The sequence below is a fragment of the Oryctolagus cuniculus genome, chromosome 8 (genome assembly GCF_964237555.1).
Source record: "Oryctolagus cuniculus chromosome 8, mOryCun1.1, whole genome shotgun sequence".
NCBI lineage: Eukaryota > Metazoa > Chordata > Mammalia > Lagomorpha > Leporidae > Oryctolagus > Oryctolagus cuniculus.
Window position 1 is genome coordinate 18579637 of NC_091439.1, and position 21888 is coordinate 18601524.

The window sequence follows — 21888 nt, forward strand, 5'->3', positions numbered from 1 at the left end:
ATCTGGCTGTGGTGTGTAGGATTGATGAGGGGAAGAGACTGCAGATGTGGAGCAGTGTCAGGGGGCGGGAAGGGGAACCTTGGTTTGATTTTTATGAGGAATGGAATTAGGATGATGGCGGTGAAAACTGAAGGGGAACAGGAATGGTAAATGAGGAGAGAATCTACGGGATTTGGTGACTGGATCTAGAGGTAGGAAGACAAATGGGATTTGTCAAAGTTGATCCCGAAGTTGTGAATTGTAGAAATGACCGTAGGGGCTGCCCAGACAGACGGCAGGAAGCTGGGGTAGCTGGCGGCAAGAGCTTCCGGAAGGCAGTACCCAAGAATGCGGGGACCTTGGCTGTGTTACTCTGCTTAGAGCCCACGCGTGCAGGACAGCATTTCACAGACGGCAGAGGCCCTAAAAGAACTTTCTGCACAAGCCGAGGAATGAATGAGTGAATGAATTAATGAAAGCTGGAAACACTGCACGCACATGGCAATGAACTCCGGAAAGTGAGGGAAAGGAGACAGTTTTTATATCGCGAACAATAGAGCAGCTTCCAGTGGGGCTTAAATTAAAAGTCTGTGTTTAATCCAGGAGGAAAGATAGCAGTTTCTCAAGGAAAGGAAGAAAAACTCCCCATCCACCAGGAAATAGTGGTTGTTGAAACTTCAACACTGTTACAAACAGAATTTTCTAATTCAGGGAACATGAAATAAACATATTTAAAATAGGGGGGAAGAAACTTGTTCTTGTACGGCCTGTTTTATCCTTTCCATCCTGGGTATAGGATAAAAGCAAAGCCTTACTTGCTTGTTAGAAGCAGAAAGCCGCTGCTTGAAGTTCCAGCTTGGCAGATGTCAGTTGAAAGCTCTGCTTATGGAATATGCCGCAGTGTCAAACCCTGTTGGAGCGTTTTAGACGAATGTGTCATGTGTGACACGGAAATATGGCACGCTGTACATTAGTGATTTCCCAAGTGCTTGGATCAGGTAGTAATGTGCTGAGAAAGTGCCCTTTATCTATCCACACAGTGTACTTGTGGAGCAACGGGGAAATGCCTTTGCTGGAAATTACTTTAGTCAGAAAAAGAATCCATTTACAACATGCGCCTTCTAACATCTTTCAGACAATGCATTGTATTAAAGAGGCATTTTTTGATTAATGTTTTATAAACATTTTTCAGCATGACAGCTTAAAGTCCCTGTAAAATTGTAAATGCGTGCATAGTGTTCACTTCCATAAAGTCAAATGCCATCTCCTAAAGTCTGGTTGGATCCTGTCAACCACGGTGACACAGAATCAGTACCTGGGAGCATTAAAATTAATTTACTTCATTTATATTACTGCAGTGATAGCAAGATGAAAAGAATCCTTTATTCAAATTTTACTTTAAAAAGAAAACTCTTCCTGGTAAGTTTGTTTGGCTCTTTAAATTATTGCTATTTTTCCCTAATTAACGGAGGTAGTAAAAATGAAGTGCGAGTCCGCCCAATAACTTTGTGATGGTATCTGGAAAAAATACAAACCCGCTCATTCCATGTACTCTGTTTGAGCACCTACTGTACGCCCAAAGACCAAGAGGAGGCAGTTGAAGACCCCACGAAAGCTTATGGCGTAGTGAGGGAAACTCCGAGACACAAGCAATGACACGCAGCAGTCAATGGCAGGCAGCAGTAAGCGTGGAATCTATAGGTCAGCCTTGGGGCTTTCAGGATGGCTTCCCAGAGGAGCCAACTTAGGACTTAGGACTACAGGCCACAGAGGAACTGAAGAGATCAAGACGTGGGTATGGGGCATCCCAGGCAGGGGGTGCTGAGGTGCAAGACAGCGTGGCACCGGCACGGAGGATGTAGAAACACAAAATGCTGGCAGAGGTCTAAGTGCAAAGGAATGGTGAGATTGAGAAGAGGGGAAGAGCAAGAGCTGGGGACAAAGTCATGAAGTCCTCGGATGCCACCCTTAGGACAGGGGTGGTATCTGTTGTGTGCTAACCTCCTGTGTGATTTGACAGACTGAGATCTGCACTGTAGAAGTCTCACTGTGGTCACAGAACACAAATGCCTTAGAGAGAACAAGCCTGGAAGCAGAGAAATTGGCTGGGATCCAGAGTGGGAGGTGCGGCGGAGAGCAGGTGTAAGCAGTCACCGAGGTGCCCTCTGAGTTGCATCCACGCAGGGTTGTGTCACATCCTGCGTCCTGGCTTGTCTCGCCCTTTAGAAGAGCAGCGAATCAGTTACATGAGCGCTAACTGAATGAATGAAGACTATGAATAATGATCAAGAGAGTTATTAAACAAGTGACCGAAGAGGACAGGGTGGTGCATTACATAGGCTCCTGGGATAAGAGGTACGGCTGATTTTCTCTGACTTGACTTGAGTCTCACATTCTGCCAAGTCCATGGCCAGGTGGCAGAATCACAGTATGGTGAGTGCAGTAGCTCCTGGAAGATTCCCAGCCTCTCACTGTTTGAGTTTGCGCTTCTTGTCTAGATGGTGCCGGTAGAGAGGCTGAACTCACAGCTCCCAGCGCTTGCCCACACAGCCCCGAGCACTCGGCCCTCCACCTGCTTACCCTACCTTCTTCTACTCTGTCCCCAGAGAAAATGCAAACGCAGCTAGTGGAAGTTCCCCTGGGATTCAGGAAGGGGAGGTGAGGAAGAGCCTGGAAGAAAGCAGGAGAAAAGAGATAAATGGGAGATTGAGAAGACAACGTAGCCATTGAAATGGAGAGTAGACATTTGATTGAGTGAAGAGTGAGGTCGCTTTTGAAAAGCAAAGCAAGTAACATATGGCTGGAGTCCCTGGATTGCCCCTTGTGCAGCCACGATGCAGGGTCTTCCAGAGGTCCCCCGAAAGGGCCTTGTTCTCTGGACGCTAAGTCTTTTCTCTGATATATTGTTTTTTCATCTTATTTTTAACGTTACCCTGTTAGCATGAGGGAGGGAGAGTACTGGCTAATTTGATTAATGACTACCAAGCCAGTGTTGCAAACACACGAAGTGCGGGGAAGCAGTTCCTGTTTAACTTGACAGATGTCTGCAGCAGCTGAGAGTCATTGCACAGCGCTTCTCTTTTTCAAGTAAAAAGCAAACAACTGGTGCACAAGGTAGAGTCCGCAAAAGTGTCACTTGGGTCCCTCAGGAAACCTGAATCCCCCCTCGCACCACAGGGAGTTAGAAAACCGAAAAGGAAAAGGGAGAAGAATGAAGAAACACCGGAGGAATAACCGCGGGGTACAGCTGGAGCTGCAAGATGACAGGGAGCAACTGGGGTTCTCAGAACCCAGAAGTGGCCAGGCAGGGCCTCAGACTTCCAAGGAGAGCGCTGCCCTGCCGGAGCCCGTGGCTCTGGGGACACAGAGAGCTATCAGCTGGAGCCAACGCCTGCTACCTTGGCGACAGAGCTGTGGCTGGCAGGAAGTCCAGGCACCTGGAAAAGAGCCCCCTCCTTCTCCCGCCCCTCCCGAGTGCCCCTATTGGCAGAGCCTCGTGGGGACCAGCTGGCCAGGAAGACTGATATTTGCCAAGACCAAGTCCCCTCAGGAGAGCAATGAACAGAGGGCATTTTTGAAGAGGAGAGAGAAGAGCTGAAGAACTAGCATGGGACTGGAGAGACCTGTAGAGGAACTGCTGTTGGATCCAAAGAAGTGCAGGTCACTGTGCACCAGAAGCTTCGTGAGGGTCAGAACTTGGCTGTGTCTTTGAACCCGTGGCCCTTGGTGTTGCTTAGGCTTTCACCCACATGAAGTCAAGGCACGTCCTGGTGCCCATTGCAGGAACATTTGATGAGGCCTACTGCCCTGGAAGTGCTTTGGGGGAAGGGGGATGCGTGGAGTGCACAAAGGGTCAAGATTTCCAAAAGGGCGGCTGGGCTAAGAAGCTTTTTACATCCTAGTCGGACTTCTGCTTCTGGGGAGCCGCGATGCCTGTGCCGCGATGAACTGACCTCACCTAATGTGGGACCTGCAGATGCAGTGTGCCCGGCTGCCATGTGGACGCCAGCACTGGGGAAGGTATCCTGGCTACTGGGTGTTTCCACTTCATCAGTAGCAAAATGTTGAAAGCTACAGTTTTTACCCACCTTGCAGGGTCATCGTGAGACTTAGTTCAGCCCATGTAGGGATGCTGTTGACAGAACAAGACTCAGGACAAGCACTGAGTCCATCCAGAGCACGCTTATCCTTATTGCTGCTCTCTTGGAGAACCTAGTGGATCGCACTGAATTGGACTTCTCTGCATAGGCAGTGATGTGTGGGGTCATGCTCCCAAAGCACAGGCAACAAAAGCAAAAGCAGGCAAATGGAATTATATCAAAATATTTCTGTACAGCAAAGGAAGTGAAAAAGAAGTTGAAGAAGACAGAATAGCATAGTCCTCAACCAACAAAGTGAGGAGACAGCAAACAGAATGGGAGAAACTATTTGCAAACTATGCATCTGACAAAGGATCAACAGCCAGCGCCTATAAGGAACTTAAACAACCCAACAACAAATCACTCCTGTTAAGAAATGGGCAAAAGATCTGGGTAGACTTTCTCAGAAGAAGACATACAAATGGCCAATAAATACCTGAAAAATGCCCAGTATCATAAGCCATCAGGAAGTGGTAATCAGAACCACAGTGAGGTATCATCTTAGTTTAGTTAGAATGGCTGTGATGAAAAAAATCAAAAATAAAATGTGCTGGTGAGGATGTAGATAAGGGAGAACCCTTAGATTCTATTGGTGTAAATGCAAATTTACATAGCCATTATGAAGAACAGTATGGAAAATCCTAAAAAAAAATAGATTATATTATGACCCAGTTATCCCACTTCTGGGTATGTAGCCAAAGGAAATGAAATCAGCCTATTAAAGAGATACCTGCACTCCCCTGTTCATTGAAGCACTATTCACAATAGCCAAGATATAGAATCGACCACAGTGTCCATTGATAAATGAATGGGTAGAGAAAATGTGGTAAATATACGCAATGAAATGTTATCCAGACATAAAAAGAATGAAATCCCAACATTTGCAGCTAGGTGGATATCACTGGAGATCATTATGTGAAAGGAAATAAGCCAAACACAGAAAGCAAAAAGTATGTGTTCTCTCTCATATGTAGAAGTTAAAAGCACAGCCAGTCTAAACTGTGAATAGTGATTACCATAGGGAGGTTGGATAACACTCACTCAAACACAGAAGTGACAAGTTCTAGGGTTCCATAGTACAATGAGGTGACCACGGTTCATAATAGTGTGTTTATTATGTGAAAAGATGACCTTTTTTTTTTTTTTTGCTTTAGAATAGCAGAGATTAAATTTCCATAAGATAAATGCTGTAACTAGTGGGATATCTGTCCAATTCAGAACAGAGATACAGTCAAGGAACAGAAAGTATACTGAATAGCTCCAGGTAGGTAGATACCATAGTGAGGATTCAGCTTAACCTGATTTCTTTACCATATATTGATTGATTGATTGATTGTTAAGCCTAAAATTTATAAATATACAGAGAACAGATTTCATCTATTTCATAGATCTGATTCCAAAAATGCAATATTTTCCTCCTTCCTCTTTCTTTTCTTCTAATTTCTTTCTCAATAACATACTTCCAATTCACTTTATAATCACAGACTCAATGTATTAAATGCTTACTGTACAAAGAACTGGAAGAGAGGAGCTGGTAGGCTGATAAGCTGGTAGGCTCTAAACACAGGAAAAGATAAGGAAATGGACAGGCCGGTTATGTCATTTGATTGGCTTTTGCTCTGTATGTATGTTGAGCTATTGCACTGTGCCTCATAAAAACGTAGAGATAGTACATGTTAATCGAAAGTTTGTTTAAATAGAATTATTTAAAAATTCTTTAAAGTGGTTCATGATTTAACAACAAATGGAAAATAGTTCTGGAGATACATGATTACATAGTAATATGAATGTAGTTAATGTTCTCAAAGCATATACATCAAAGGGTTAAAATGGCAAATGTTATGTTACATGTATTTTCTCACAATAAAAAGTGGGGGGAGGGCAGCAGTGTGATACAGTGGGTTGAACCACTGCATCTTTAAAAAATATTGAGAGAGGAGGCAAAAGGGGTGACTCAGATGACCTAGTCTAGCAGCCCAAGTCCTCGAATTTGGCATCAAAAGGCCCTGCTGTAATCACTTTTAGGGATAAATTATCTCCATACCTTGATCACTGGCTCCCTTTCACTCCATCCCCCAATTTCTTAGCACTGCCCCTTTGAGCCCAGGTATAAGTAACCTTTCTCCAGAAACAGGAGGCATTGTGTTCAGGACTCAATATTTTCTCATCATCATAACTCCCAGACCATAGTTTCAGATGCTGCTTTTCAACAATAAATGGATCTTTTTTAATTCACAATTTAAAAAGAGAGAGAGAGAGAGGGAGAAAGCCCTTCTGTTTTTATATTCATGTGAAGACAGAAATTGTGTGAAAATCACAGCAGTGTACTTGGGGAGCTATAAGAGAGACTTTCTGTGGGGGAGGGTTGAGTGTTTTCAGTTGGTGTGTGAGGCTGCGAAACTGAAAGCAGCCATGAAATGCATTTTTGCATAAAGCTTTGGGATTTATTAGAAGGTAAAAATAATTGAAAAAGCTGTGCCTTTCTTGTGTTACAATAAAAAGTTATTTATGTGCCATCACCACGCGTGTTTAGGAGCTGGGGTCCTTTTCAGAGGCCATTCTCAGAGAAACAAGGAGAAAGCTAAGCTATTAAAGCTATTCAGTTGAAAAAGCTGACATATAAACAGAGCAATTCTGAAAACTGGAGCCATATTAAAACAAGCAGTAATAATAGTTAAACTGCTGGTGTCTGAGTTTTGTTAGTTATAGCTCAAAAGGTATGCTGTGTGGCAGCTGTTTACAAAATCTACACACCCCTACCCTTTTGAAGAGAAAGGTCAACTCACAAAGTGCAATTCATTTATTTGGGTTCCATTGAGCCCTTTAGTGCAAGGTTTAAACATTCAATTTTACATTTCATCTGCTATGCAGAGTATCACCCGAGCCTTGCCTGATGAATGCAAAACTCTTTGGGATCCTTGACCAAAAGAGAACATTCAAGGAAGGCCTTTATTAATTTGGGGAATTATCTCACGGACATTATCTTACCGTATCCTTTCAACTGCCACAAGGGAGCTTTGGACCTTTGAAATGGTGCCTGGAAGATCTCCCTAAAGACCAACAGACTGCCTCACACCACAACAAGAAGAGACCCATCTGTGAAGGTCTGCTTACCAATAACACTTCCCAGCCCTCTTCAGGAACACCTTCATGCACAGTCCTCTCTCCTGTGCTCCTGAGACAAGCTGCTGGTTTGTAGTGAGAGTTACCAGGGCCCTTGCATACTAACCACTTCTTGACTCTCATCTGTGCTAGTCAGAGCGCAGAGCTGTAGGTAGTCAGCGGAGGATGGGAAGACAGGAGGACTCATCTGAGACCTGCCCATTTCAGTTCCAGAGTTCTGATGGTCATGGAGTGTGTCTTTCATCTGATGATAGTCCAGGTTTGCCTCTCACCTTCCTGTCTCCTCGTTCATCAGGAATTCCAATGCTGAAGATAGTGTTTGCGGGCCACGAGCACCTCTCTTTAATATCCGTCCCCTTGCTCATCTACCACCCGGCTCAGATCCTTCTGGGAAGTGTTTTGGTGCCAACAATCAAGTCTTGGATGGTGTCAAGGCAGAAGGTGAGACTCAAGAAAGATCTTCTTTGGGTACAAATCAGAATGAAATGCTTTTCCTAGGTCTTACACTTTAGCTCCTCCTAGCAAATCACTGTGTTCAACTACCTATTTGCTTAGCTAAATATAATAATAAGGGTATATTAATCCATTTCAATCGAACAGGAAGGCTGAGGGTTAAATGTCTTTTATGCAGTTTTAAAAAACTCTTATTGCATAGGGTAAAAGTTAAATACATGTGCTCAAAACACGTGCCCCCTCACACCACCTTTGCCTTCCCAGTCTTTGATCTCTGTCCTAACTCCACATGCCTTTCTAAAAATGATAAAACTTGGCTTGATGCAGGTGTCTACTTGTTTTTAATTTTCCATATGTATACTAATTTCTTTGTACACCAAATTGGGCATTAAGAAGTAAAAAATGTTGGTAGCAAAGGATTCCATATGGTATTAATATCACCACACTTAGCTCAGAGTCTTAGCACATTTTATATTCTCTGTGAAACTGATTTCCTTAATTACCAACCAAAATAAGGTAGAGTGTGGTAATTGCAAGAAGTTGCAACCTGGATGTAACACAGTTGCACCACTAGACCTGGCTCAGCCCAGTGGCTTGGACCTGCTAGGACCTGTTTTTGTCCCTGTACAAGGTAGCAGCTGTTATCAGGAGATGTGTGGGAAGAAGATGTCCAAAGACCAAGTGCCCTCTCTGTGTCCTTGACGTCCTGAATAAAGGGAAAGCCCACAGGCCCACCTGTTGAGCTATGTGTGCTAACCATTCCCATCCGCTACCCGGTCCAGAGAGGGCCTTGAGCTCCCTGCCTGGGCTCTGAGCTCTGCTGCTGGGTCCACCACTTTCTCCCCGTGTGACCTTGGGCACAGTTGGCTTCTCTGTACCCACTTTCAGCCACTAGGAAACCAGAGGTGGCATCTGTACGCCAGAGCTGGATGGGATTATGCATAGCTATGATAAAGGTGGCTGTTCCTGCCACTGTTGTTCATTGGGATCTACAGTGCTGCTCCCAGCTGACTTGGCTGTCGCCATCATACAGGTTAGGAAACAGGCTCAGAGAGCTGAATGACTTGCCCAAGGTCCTATGGGTAGTTTAGATGGTCCTAAATGTAAGACTTGAACCCTGTTGGGCCTCCCATATCTTTCTTCACCATGGTAACACTCCAGACAGAAATATAAAATCCATTTCAGGAGACTCATCCTTGGTCCCAGAATTATTCCTGAGAAGTTTAGGCCATCCAGCGTGCCCACGAATTCAGTTATTTAACAAAACGTTAGTGATTCCTGTTCCCTGCCAGGCGCCAATGCCGTCTCTGAGCTGCTGAAGATAGTGCCAACAACCAAGTAGTACTTCTACTATTCTACTCAAATAGTAGAGGAGCAGCTTGAGAATCTTGTCTTTCACTGTGTGTCCCCCTTCAGAAACTTCATTTGTACTTAAGATGTGTTTATCAAAGTGTACACGCACTGTTGATCCGAATTTGTGCACATAAATTTTGACAGAGGATAAAGAAAAAAATTTCAAAACCCTAATCTTCATCAATGATGCACAATCAGCATAAACAGCAAATTTATCAGGGCAAATTTTTCTTCCAAATCTTTCAAAGCTCTGGATTCATTCTATGGAGAAGCAGAAGCCTCTCCAAAAGGGAGACCAAGGGCAGTGCTGTTCGTTTCCCTTGACCAGAAGGCACCCAGCCCAGACCACTGGCTAACAGAGTCCTCCAGAAGGCCCAGGGGATCTGTCTGTCCTATTTGACTACTGACATGCGGCAAAGACTCCATCCTCACAACACTGAGCGCCCCCAACACACACACACACACACACACACACTCCATGAAATGTACTGATGCTTGAGACTCAAGGTCCCCATCTCGTGCTCCATGGAAGTCTCTGAGTAGCTGGGGGCCGATGACAGCCTGCTGGCCAGTAAGGTGGGAGGTAAATCGGCTTGCCGTTAGGCGTTGCACTGTCGGTTGGGCAGTGCTCTCTGGGTGTGCCTCCTCTTCCTTCGAGAAGCATAAATCGCCCGGTGTGCTGTCACCTGACTCTCTGACCTCCTCCCTTCTCTCTCTGGCAGGGAGTGAAGTTGACCAGGCCAACAGTATGAGGAAGCAGCGCGCTCTGGCGGTGTACATATGTACAGGAGGGTACCTGCAGATAATTCTGAAGACTCGTCCTTGTGAATGTTGCTGCGATGCATATTTTATTTTTTTACACAAAAATATGACACACCTGTTTAAGTGCCTTACAATGTATTTGACCAGAGCGTTACTTCCCCAGTGTACTTTGTTGGTGACTGCCAGGGGTGGTACCGTATGTCGGAGTTTATTTCTTTTTTTTTTTTTTTTCTGATGCAGGGAAACAGTCATAATAAGTGACAAAAGGCTCACATGGTCTCCCAGTGCCCCCTTCTGTGCAATGCAGCACTACAGTGGTAGTTACTGTAATGTCTGAAACGAGGTCACAGCATCAGGGGAATGCCTTCCTGGTGACGGTGAACACTTCCAGAGTCTTCTCCGCACGGCCTTTGATTTGCTGTTGACTCCTTTGCCCGGCCACCGTGACATGCCTCTTCCCCGTCTGCTCAGCGGGAGCCGCGCATCCAGGCGGAACAGAGCTGCATGTTGCCTGACTGCGTGTTCTCAGACATTCCTTCACATACCTTCCACACAGACAACTCCTCAGTCCCATTACGAGAGACGGGGGTGCTCTAGGTCTTAAATTTATTATTAGCCACTTCAAAGAAAGGGCCTAATGTTTGCGTTCTGGGTGGAGCTTTGAGGTAAGCTGCAGGATTTGGTTGGCAGGGCTGAAGTTCCATCTCCGTGTGTTTTGCTCTTCCTCTGTTGTTCCATTCACACCTGTTTGCCAACCCACTTGCACACTCACAGCAGCCAAACACGAGACACGAAAGCATGACAGCGAGCCCGAGAGCAGTGACGGGGCATGGTGAGTTCTATTCACATTCCGCATCTGAGACCCGCGTTTTTTTCCTGTTCCCCAAACGTGCTGAACACTTTCCAAACTGCCCCTGGTAGCCGGAGCAGCCTGCTACATCCTTGAAGTAGGCACTCCCGAGGCGGCATGTTGAGGAGAATTTCCACGGCAAATTTCACAAATTGTTTTGCGACATTTAAAAAAAAAATCATATTGCTTTTATGACTAAATGAAAATATACAGGTCATCAATACAAACAAATAGTACATACACACATTCTGTCTGGCCAGATGGAAAGAAAACACATTTACTAATTAAAATATCAAGGAAAATGACTTCTCAATAGGACGTCGGCTTTCAAAGGAGTAGCCAGGATTTGCTTCTACTATGACTAGAAGAACTTCAATGGGAGCCAAATAGAGAAGAAACCAATATATAGGATTAGGGGGACAGATTTTCTGTGTCACCTGCACACCACCCTGCCATCTCCTTTCGAGTCCTTTCTTGATAGGGAAGAGGATACTGGCTTCCTGGCTCTCAGGCTAGGTCCTTGGCAGCTGCCTCTGTTGTTGCCCTTGTACTCACAACAACAACCCGTCATTCCTTAGAAAGCTCCCGAGTTTATCAATCGTGTAAATGTAAATTATTATTACTACCTGGTCTCATCTTTTTTTTTCAATTCTGACTCCTTTCAATGTCACTGAACCTCATAAATTTCCCGAGAATCATGTTCCATGTAAATGGCAAGGCCAATGCCAGATCCGGAAGAAATCAGTGCTCAACAAGCCGTGGTCTACACTGTTACCAAGAGCTGCACTTCGGTCTGAAACTCCAGTCATTTTGCTTGGTATTTGTGATGCTTGCCTACAGAGAAGAGAAAGCCATTCAGGTTTTGCTCCTACAAGCATCTGAGTTTTGGAGTGACAGGGAATGTGTATCTGCCCACCCGCCCACCTGTCTGAGCTATCATAAAATGTTTTCTTCCTAGCATTTGAATACTGATTCCCTCCCCAACTTAACTACCTCTATTGTCTGACACCTGTAGTAGGTGTGATTATGGAATAAAATTCAAGTGAAAAAATGCTATGATAACATTTTATCTTTTGCTTTAAAAAATGTGTTTTGTATTCAAATATTCTTTACACAGTGAGTTTTGGTGGCTTTAGTGATATGTTTACACATACTTTTGTTATACAAATGCTGTGGCATATTTTTCCATAAAAAAAGAAGTAAGGTCAAAATTTATTTTTAATTCATGCTTATTGGGATTTAATTATTCCAAACTTAAAATATTTTGTTTATACACCGTCAAACCATCTGTTTTATGCCTTCGTTTTGTCTAACTGTATTTATGAGGAAAATACATCAGATAATGTTTACTCGCTTCTCCACCTGGATTTTTTTAATGGTTGTCAGAAAATTTGATTTTTTTGAGGGGGTGATAATGTTTAGCTTTTCACGTGCTCTTTGTTGTAAATTTTTTGTGTTTTTTTTTTTAAAGTGCTTCCCTTTTCTGTTAAAAATAACACACCTCTGGCTAATGTTCAGTGTTTGTTTATGCTAAATACCAAATTTTTTCAAAAGGACTAGTTAAGTAAGAAAGTGGATTATTTATGATGAATGGAAGATGAAAATAATTCTATGATTAAACAAAGAGATGTTTCGGAAATCACAGGAGAATCTGCGGCTTATTTTTACCCTACTTTCAGATGCACTCATAATGTGAGCCAAGAGTCTATAGGTTTCTCTTGACTCTTTGCAGCTCCATGTCATCATGTGTGTTAAACAGACATCAACCTCATAGTCTCCCCAGGCATCCGTATCAATATCTAAACCACATCACCATGTTAAAATCCAGAAATAGCCCTTGTGTGTTCATCAGAGACATATTTTCTCTGCTTCAGGGCTGAGGGCTGAAAGAGAAACATGTTCAGCAGAAAGAATAAAATGTGGGTGATGTGAATTTAGCCAACCTTGTCGTAGTTTCTAGGACTGGGAAAGATGAACCCTCAGAGTCTCCGCAAACCCCACCGTTTCTCTGATGAGCAAGTCACCTGGTCTAGAATTCAATGCCTTTGTGTTCCTGAGTTGGCTGTCCTCTTGGCCATGGAAGCCCCCATGGACATGTCACCTCCTCCGGCAGGCCTTCCTGCCTCCCCTTCAGTGCCAGATTTGCTCTCTCTTCCATGCCCTTAGAATTTGTCCCTTAAGTCTTCTGACACTGTGGCATGACCTAATCATGAATTTAAGTTTCTGTCTCCCTGATGCGATTCCTCATGGCTGTTTTTCTACACACAGTGCTTAGTGCAGAGCAGTAGCCCCTGAAAAACCTGATGTGTCGCCCCTCCAAACTGTGATCCATCCGGCAGGTTGTGAACCTGCGGTCTTCCGTACACAGGGATCATTACCGATTTACCAGGAAAGCTGACTTTCTTCCTGTTCCTCTTACCACAAGTGAAACTGCGAAGCACTGACGGAGAGTGCATCCCTCCACGACTGCGTAAACAAGACGAGCTTAGCTGTGACAACCTTCCCACTGCAGGGCGAGCCTGCACGTGGGATAGGCAAGCCACTTTCTTATGTGCCGAATCCGCTGAGGTGGAGCTGAACTAGTGAGTGCCTTTGTATATAAACAATGATTTCCTCCTAGAAACTCAGACAGACTATAAAAGCTAGCTAAAAATGATTGTCATCGTCGTCATCGCTGGTTTGTCTACAAAGAGTAAACCACAGGTCTTATAAGAGTATGGTCTTGAGGGCCTGTGCTGTGGCACAGCAGGTTAAGCCAAGGCCTTCAATGTCACCACCCCATATGGGAGCCGGTTTGAGTCCCAGCTGCTCCACTTTCTATCCAGCTCCCTGCTGATGCACCTGGGAAAGCAGTGGGAGACAGTCCTAGGATGCTGCACCCACATGGGAGACTTGGATGAAGCTCCTGGCCCAAACCTGGTCATTACAATCATTTTGGGTATGAACCAGCAGATGGAAGATCTCTCTCTCTCTCTCCCTCTCTCTAACTCTGCCTTTCAAGTAAGTAAATAAATCTTTTTTTAAAAAAAAATGCTATTGTCTTCCATAAATCTTATATGCACCATAGGGTCTATTCTTTTTTTTTTCAAATCTGAGAAAGCCAGCAACCCCATTTAAAGGAGAAGAATTCATAGACCCTGGAGAACTTATCTTCCTGTGCAATGTTGAGAAACTACATTAACCAATACAGGCTGACCCTGTGACGATTGGGTGCTGCTGGCCCAGTTCTCGAAGGAGAGCAGAGGTCTGGAGCCCCACATAACCGTGGGGAGCGTTCCCCCTAGGCTTGCCCCGGCCTCCAGCACCTCGGACCCCATGGCCATTCTGTGCAGTGCGCTCCACCACACCATGCATGGAATTTGGCTGCCGTTCATCGGTTTCTACAGAAATCTGGACGGACAACTTCAGCTTCAGTAGTACACACCCTCTTGCACCCATCTCCTAGCCACCCATCTCCTTCAATTCCTCATTGACAAAGCTCCCATAGGCTCCACCACTGCCTTGCTCCAGCTCTTCCTCCCCCCTTGCCTTCTCCCTTCTCTCCCTAACCGCCCCACCACCACCACCACCACCACAGCAGTTTAGTTATCACCTGTTGATGCTCTGGCTTCTTGGACCTATGGCAACAGCCGGGGTATGCCATACAATGCCACCTTCCTTTAGATGGCTGTAGAACCTGGCAGGAGCATCATTTCCATTTCTCTCACACAATAATTGAAAATGAATCTTGATGTGAATGGAATGGGAGAGGGAGCGGGAGATGGGAGGGGTGCGGGTGGGAGGGAAGTTATGGGGGGGAGCCACTGTAATCCACAAGCTGCACTTTGGAAATTTATATTTGTTAAAGGAATGTTAAAAAATAAAATAAAATAAAATAAAACCTAAGTGATATGTTTATTAAAGAACATTTTTGAACCATTTAAAGAAAAGAAGGCAGATTATCTTAGAATAATAATATATGGAGAGGAGAAAGGTACATTTGAGAATAATATGCATTTTTAATCCTGTTTTTGCATATTCCATATTTAATTAGATAAAATATATGTCATAAGTGTCAGGGCATTATATGTATAAAAAAGAAAGGATGGGACTGACATTGTAGCATTGGTCCTATATGGGTGCCAATTTGTTTCCCTGCTGCTCCACTTCTAATCCAGCTTCCTGCTAATGGCCTGGGAAAGCTGCAGAGGATGGTTCAAGTGCTTGGGCCCTTACTACTCACAGGGGAGACTTGCATGAAGCTCCTGGCTCCTGGCTTTGGCCTATCCTACCCCTGGGCATTGTGGCCACCTGGGGAATGCACCATCAGGTGGAAGATCTTTGTCTCTCTCTCTCTCTCTCTAACTGCCTTTTAAATAAATAAATCTTGGGGCCAGCGCCGTGGCGTAGCGGGTTAAAGCCCTGGCCTGAAGCGCTAGCATCCCATATGGGCATCAGTTCTAGTTCCAGCTGCTCCGCTTCCCATCCAGCTCTCTGCTGTGGCCTGGGAAAGCAGTAGAAGATGGCCCAAAGCCTTGGGCCCCTGCACCTGCGTGGGAGACCCCAAAGAAGCTCCCGGCTCCTGACTTCAGATCAGCGCAGCTCCGGCCGTTGCGGCCATCTGTGGAGTGAACCAGCAGATGGAAGACCTCTCTCTCTGTCTCTACCTCTCTCTGTAACTCTTTCAAATAAATAAAAATAAATATAAATAAATAAATAAAATCTTTTAAAAACATTTTTAAAGGGAGGATAATTACTGCTAACACCTATTGAAATCTTCCTCTGTGCTGGGCACTGTGGCAGATGGTGTATATAACGCTTGGAAGCAAGTCGTGTTATTCCCACTTTACAGATGAGAAGCCTGGGTCACACAATAACTGACTGCCCCAAGACTCGGGAACTAAGAAGCAGGAGGGCTCTAGCCACTGTTCGACTATCTAGTTCTCAGCAGTGATCGCTCCACGGAAGCAGGAATCCACAAGAAGTGCTAACTTCACATTTTACTGTAGTCACACTTTGAAGGGCTGTAATAAACAAGTGGCACAGCCCGCGGCTACCTGTGCTACGTGTCCGGGCCACGAGATGTTTGTCAGACAAGATGTCTGCTGGCTGAGACAGATGGCGTCTCCAGGCACAACCCGTGGGCGACAGCAGGACCAGCGAATCAGATGACGCACAGTCTGAGGCGAGAGGGATGTTAAGGCGGAGTCGACGGTGTGGGAAGTGGGGCTGAGAAGTCCGGGTCGCGGAGAAAAAAAGAGAGGGGGAGGACATACGAGCTGTCAGGGAGCCGCAGTGAGAGATGACAGATTGTTACCCAAAGTTCAGCCCCTGTCCACCCCCGTGTCCAGTCAAAATACTGGGCACCAGGTTTTAGGGGGAAGGAAAGAAAATGTTTAATTTGTTGTCAGAGGAGGCGATGGCAGAGCTCTGGGTCTGGAGAACTATCACCCTGCTGAAACACGGGGATCTGGGTTTTTCAAGAAGCTGCTCGGACAGGGACGCAGGGATGGCGAAACCGCGGGGGAGCCGCAGGTGCCTGGTGTCGGACACTGAGGCTGGGCACTAGAGGATGATGATGCACGCCTTCGCTACTTCATCATGGTGGCCCTGGAGGTCCACGGGCGCCGAGATGAGACCCAGCCTGACCAGGTCCCGCCTGCTCTGGAAGAGAAGTTGAGATAAGGAACAAGGCAACATGTGCCCTAGGACACGGGCGGGCGGGAAGCCAGTGGCAGTCCAGCCCTGAGGCATCAACTTCCTGGCTTCACATTTATCGTAAGTAAAATTGTTGATGGTATTTAATACCAGGTTACATGATGGCAGAATGCCCAAGGCTTTCTGAAGACAGTTAGGGAACACACTAATACAGTAAATACGTGTTTATCTGCCTGTCTTTATAAGAGAGCCAGGTACATGCCCTGTGACCTGTGTGAGGGGAGATCAGCACCATCATCATCAGATTCCAAGTTATTTACACATTTGGCTGTTCTCATACCCCTGCCATCCCCCACATATACACACAAAAGCAATGTTTAGTAAACTCATCCAAGAGTTTTGGGTTCACTTGGGAGAAATTGGAGTAGAAAGTTCAACATTCACCAAGAGGTGAGATAGGGGAGAAGAAGTAGAACCCTCCAGTAACGAAGACACTGAGTCATAGAAAGAATCCTGTGCCTGAAATGATCGGAAGGATGGAAATGTCTGGAAATCTTGAGGAGTGAACACAGAATTCATTCTCAAACCATCGCAATAGCCAAATGGGAGCGAGCCTGTGTTCTGATGGATGGCAGCTTGTAACCAGACTTGCTGAGTGTCAGTGCTGTGATCTGCAGTTCTTGGCCATCCCTCTGGTGTAAACACTTGAGCCCTGGCTGATTTCCAGCTCCCAGCACGCTGTCGCTGAAGGTGAAGTTCAAAGCTACGTGCGCGATTGGTGCTCCAGAGCCACCTCTCATCCACGAGCCTTGTATCCTTGCTTGCACCCAAGCCATCTCCCGCCTCCCTCTGCCCTGCAAGCCAGTGACAAGGTCCTTACTCAGACTTCTCATTTCATTCTTTCAGCAACCTCAAGATCTGTGCCATTAAAATCTGCACTGCACAGGTAAGGACATTAAAGCCAAAAAGATAAGAAGCGAGTCTAAGCCTCACTACCCTTCAAGCAATGGAGTTGGGACTCGGTCTCAGATTATGTTGTTGGCTTTTAGGGCCCACACATCTAACCACAGAATAGACTCTGCTAACAGCCCAAGAACCACAGGATACTTCGAAGATCTTACTGTTTCATTTTCTACAGTTCTGGAAACCAGCACTGATTCCGGCTTCCACTTGAGCTCCACAACCAAGGTTTGTTTATGGGTCTTTTTTTTTTTTTTTTTAAGATTTACTTATTTATTTGAAAGTCAGAGTTAAAGAAAGAGAGAGAGATCTTTCATCTGCTGGCTCACCGCCTCCCCCAAGATAGCAGCAACAGCCAGCGCTGTGCGAGGCCAAAACCAGGAGCTTCATCCAGGTCTCCCACATGGATGCAAGGGCCCAAACACTTGGCCCAAAACATCCTCTGCTGCTTTCCCAGGTCATTAGCAGGGAGCGCGATTGGAAGTGGAGCGGCTGGGACTCGAACTGGTGGCCACATGGGATTGCCGGTGCTGTAAGCAGTGGCTTAACCCACTGCACCACAGCACTGGCTGCACAACCACATTTTTCATAAAGCTTGTTGCCCACAGCTCAGAAATTCAAATAGTGGGAAGGGAAAAGTCTACCTTTGCTGACATATTTACAAGACTATTTCAAAAAGTTAATAGAAAAATGGAATTTAAAAAATAAGTTCATTTTAGCACAAAAAATTTTTAAATCTAAGCATAGTTTATTCATAAAGCATTTTATACTTTTTAAAGTACCCTCCTGTGAACCAACGGTAAAGGAAGACCTTTCTGTCTCTCTCACTGTCCACTCTGCCTGTCAAAAAATAAAAATAAATTAAAAAAAAAGTACCCTCCTACCAAGCTTCAGAGTGCACTGGTAGGAAGTCACCACATGGAGGAAACAGATTCTATCATCAGCCCTAGAAAGTGACCATTCCCTTGTTACCAGCTACTCGGCATTTGAGTGCAACTTGTTGACTGGCTGGACGGTCAAGAATCTGATTCTGGGTATGCAGTGAGCACTGTTCGCAGTCTGGTCTCTGGACTGGTTTTACCGACACAATTAGAGCTCATTCTGTCGATTTTCCATGGCACCTGTTAACCCCGACTTCCAACCTGAGGCCCAGCGATACTACTGTCCTATGTGCTGCTTCTGACAAGGCCCCTTCACAGTAGCAGCTGCTCTGTGTCTATGCCTAAGAAGTTCCGTGCAGGTTAAAGACAGAGCAAAATACCATCTGTAGAGAGAGAAGCACATAACATCATTGGGTTGTTATAGGGCTCCAAGGAGAGAGTCCATGCAAGCAGGTTTGCCGCATGCCTGGCACGTGATAAGACCTCAATGAGTGGCAGCTGTGGTTGTCATGCTCCGACAGTCAGGACCTGGGCAAACTGCATTGGCTGTGCGGGGTCAGCGGTGTGTTGGTGCGTTTGAGTCTCTGTCTAGCCGGCACAACTTCTAATCAATGCCAAGGATCTATGACAGAGCCCACCAGACAAGCCGGGAGGTGACCTGGGCGTGAGTCTCTACTCTGCATCAGTTAATGAAGACACCTGATGCTGAGTCCCAGGGGCTGAAGTGACCGCGGGCTTCCAGCAAGCCTGCCCCAGAGCACCCAGGGGCAAGTGCAGGGTATAGGGCCCTCCTGGCCCACCTTTGTTGCCAGGGTCTTGCCTTTTCCTGCCTATTCCAAAGAACTCCAGGAAGAGAGTGTGTCCAGCTGCCCTGCATGGGGCTGAGAGCTGCGTGAGAATGCAGCTGCCCTCACTGACTCCTAGGGTCAGAGATGGGTTCCGACTCGCGGCTGCCCCTAGAGCAGTCGCTCCATGGCCTGGCCTTCCCAGAGAACTGCTCCTTGAACTCTGTGTCCTGGATGAAACGGCCCCTTTCCTCTCTGCCAGGCGCCAACACGGCCCAGGAGGAGCTCTCTGTCCACCCTACGCCATCTAATGTTGCTATTTCCAGGGATGGCATTTGGCTCAGCCTTTAAGTCACAGCTGAGGACCCCTGCATCCCAGATTGGAGTGCCTGGTTCAAGTCCAGGTTGCTCTCTTTCCAATACAGCTTCCTGCTAATGCACCCTAGGCGGCAACAGATGATAGTCTTAGTACGTGGGCCCCTGATACCCATGTAGGGGACCTGGATGGAGCTCCCAGCTCCTGGTTTCTGCTTGGTTGCAAGAATGTGGGGAGTGAATCGGCAGATAGAAGATCTGTGTCTATTTCTCTGCCTTTCAAATAAAATAAAAATAAGTATTTTTAAAATCATTAATATTAGGGGCCAGCATTGTGGCCTAGCAGGTTAAGCCACTGCTTGCAACATAGGCTTCCCATATCCGAGTGCCAGTGGAATCCTGGCTGCTTCACTTCTGATGCAGCTTCCTGCTAATCCACCTAGGAAGGCAGTGGACGATGACCCAGGTCCTCAGGCTCCTGCCATTCACGTGGGAGACCTGAATGAAGTTCCTGGCTCCTGACTGCAGCCTGGCCTAACCCCACCCCACAGCTATGGTGACCACTTGGGGAGTGAACCAGGAGATGGAAGATCTCTTCTCTCTCTCTCTCGCTCTCTCGCTCTCTCCCTCTCTCCCTTTCTGCCTTTCAAATACATAAAATAAATGTTTTCAAAAATATTAAAAGTCAAATGCAATGTTACTATTTCCAGGAATGCTGGCTCAGATCTTCCTACCCGTGGGAACTTTAGGGTCGTGTGTCGGCCACCTGTTACCTTCCTGCTGCACACTCCCGCCCGGGGGTCTTCAGACACTTTTTCCCCACCCTCGCCATAGCCTCGCTGATCCTTGCATGCCAGCCCCTCTGTTGGCATAGCAACCTCATGGCTCTCTCCCCTTCCACCTTCACAGCTCACGTTTCATGTCCAGTGAGTCACCGACTCTATTGATTTCACTAGCAAAATCCCTCCGAATCTCTACCTTCCTCTGCACCCACTGTCAGTGTCTTCAAATCCCGAATCCAGCCGCTCTGTCTTCCCTCAGGAACGCCCCTCTGCAAAATCCGGAAACCAGGACGGATGCATGCAGGCGGCCACTCCAGTGTGGAAGGCAGGTGCCCCAGTCAGGATCTTAACCATGAGGCCAAACACCTGCCCAGTGACAACTTTTGACATGGGTATAATTACTCTCATTTGACAGATTAGAAAGTGGAGCTGCATGCGAAGTGAGTTCCACATCCCCTGGTCTTTATGTGGCAACATTTGGATTCCCTCGGGCCTCTGATGTGGCCAGCACCTGTGCTTCCCAGTAGCTCCACGCTAATTCCCAGTCTCCCTCCACATCCTACCGTCTTGTTTGCTACTCAATTCTCTACTGACTTTAATCACTTACCAGAACTGTGCTAACTTGCATGTGTCCATGGTTCTCCCCCTCAAAATGGCTAAGTTCTTCAATGAAGACTCTATAGCCTTGATAATCACAAGAGCATAGTGTTTTTTGTTCTTTGGTTTTTTTTTGTTTTTTATTTTTTACTTTATTATTTTTTTTACAGGCGGAGTGGACAGTGAGAGAGACAGAGAGAAAGGTCTTCCTTTTGCCGTTGGTTCACCCTCCAATGGCCGCCGCGGCTGGCGTGCTGTGGCCGGCGCACCGCGCTGATCCGATGGCAGGAGCCAGGAGCCAGGTGCTTTTCCTGGTCTCCCATGGGGTGCAGGGCACAAGCACTTGGGCCATCCTCCACTGCACTCCCTGGCCACAGCAGAGAGCTGGCCTGGAAGGGGGGCAACCGGGACAGAATCCAGCACCCCAACAGGGACTAGAACCCGGTGTGCCGGCGCCACTAGGTGGAGGATTAGCCTAGTGAGCCGCGGCGCCGGCTCAAGAGCATAGTTTTTACAGAAGATGCACAACCCACGAACTTTTTTGAAGATTGTCCATGTACATGAGCTTTGAATTTTTTCTTTCTCTGCCTCAAAATAAGCTTTTATCTCCACTTTCCACGCCACTTCCGAAGGGCCCGCCTGGACTTCCCGCAGGTCCCTGCGTGATGGCTGAGTCCCACGGTGCTGGGGGTGATCCTCCGACTCAGAGAAAGAAGTCTTCAGATTGTGAAGGGGCCTGTGGTTCTTACCAGATTGTTCTGTGAAGGCTAGGCATTGCGGTCCATGCTCCCAAAAGGACTTTTCTGTTTTTTTTTGTTTGTTTGTTTGTTTGTTTTTATGAGACCAATCGGTACAATTAATGATGGCAATGTCAACCCCAGAAGAGCTGAGACCCAGAGAATCTGGGCTAACGTGGCGCTCCAGACCCACCTTGCTTGTGGTGGCCTTCATGGTGGGAGTTGGCTGGCCAGTCCAGATGGGTGGAGCCGCTCAGCAGTCAATCAGACAGGTCCCGCCTCCCTGAGCCTTTTCCCCATCCCCCTCCAGGGACCGCCCACTCAGCCGCAATGCTAACTTGGGATCTAATCCAAACTCAATTGGCCAAGGAGAAAGCTCGGGCAGGGGCAAAAAGGAGTCCTAGGCTGGGCCTAACGAGCCACGGGCAGCCGGTTATTGTAAAGAGGGCCCTACACCTGGCCCTTGACCTCTGGGTCACAGGTGCAAATCCAACCAAGCCTTCGCTGACAGAAAATCATTACCCAGGCTGTGGCG

The 21888-nt window shown here is 46.5% G+C and overlaps 1 protein-coding gene across 7 annotated transcripts in view; it reads left to right on the plus strand.

Annotated features, from left to right (window-relative positions):
• SLC10A7 (solute carrier family 10 member 7) overlaps window positions 1–12301 on the plus strand; it is a 290444-nt gene extending 278143 nt beyond the window's left edge. For all 7 annotated transcript variants that reach the window (XR_011378233.1, XR_011378229.1, XR_011378230.1 and 4 more), the window contains 2 exons: window positions 7537–7682; window positions 9770–12301. Coding sequence is in view for 4 of the 7 variants with exons in the window: in XM_051820007.2 (XP_051675967.1) it covers window positions 7537–7682; window positions 9770–9799 (176 nt within the window). In the remaining 3 variants the exon portion in view is untranslated. The remainder of the gene's footprint in view (window positions 1–7536; window positions 7683–9769) is intronic.
• Window positions 12302–21888: the final 9587 nt, after the last annotated feature.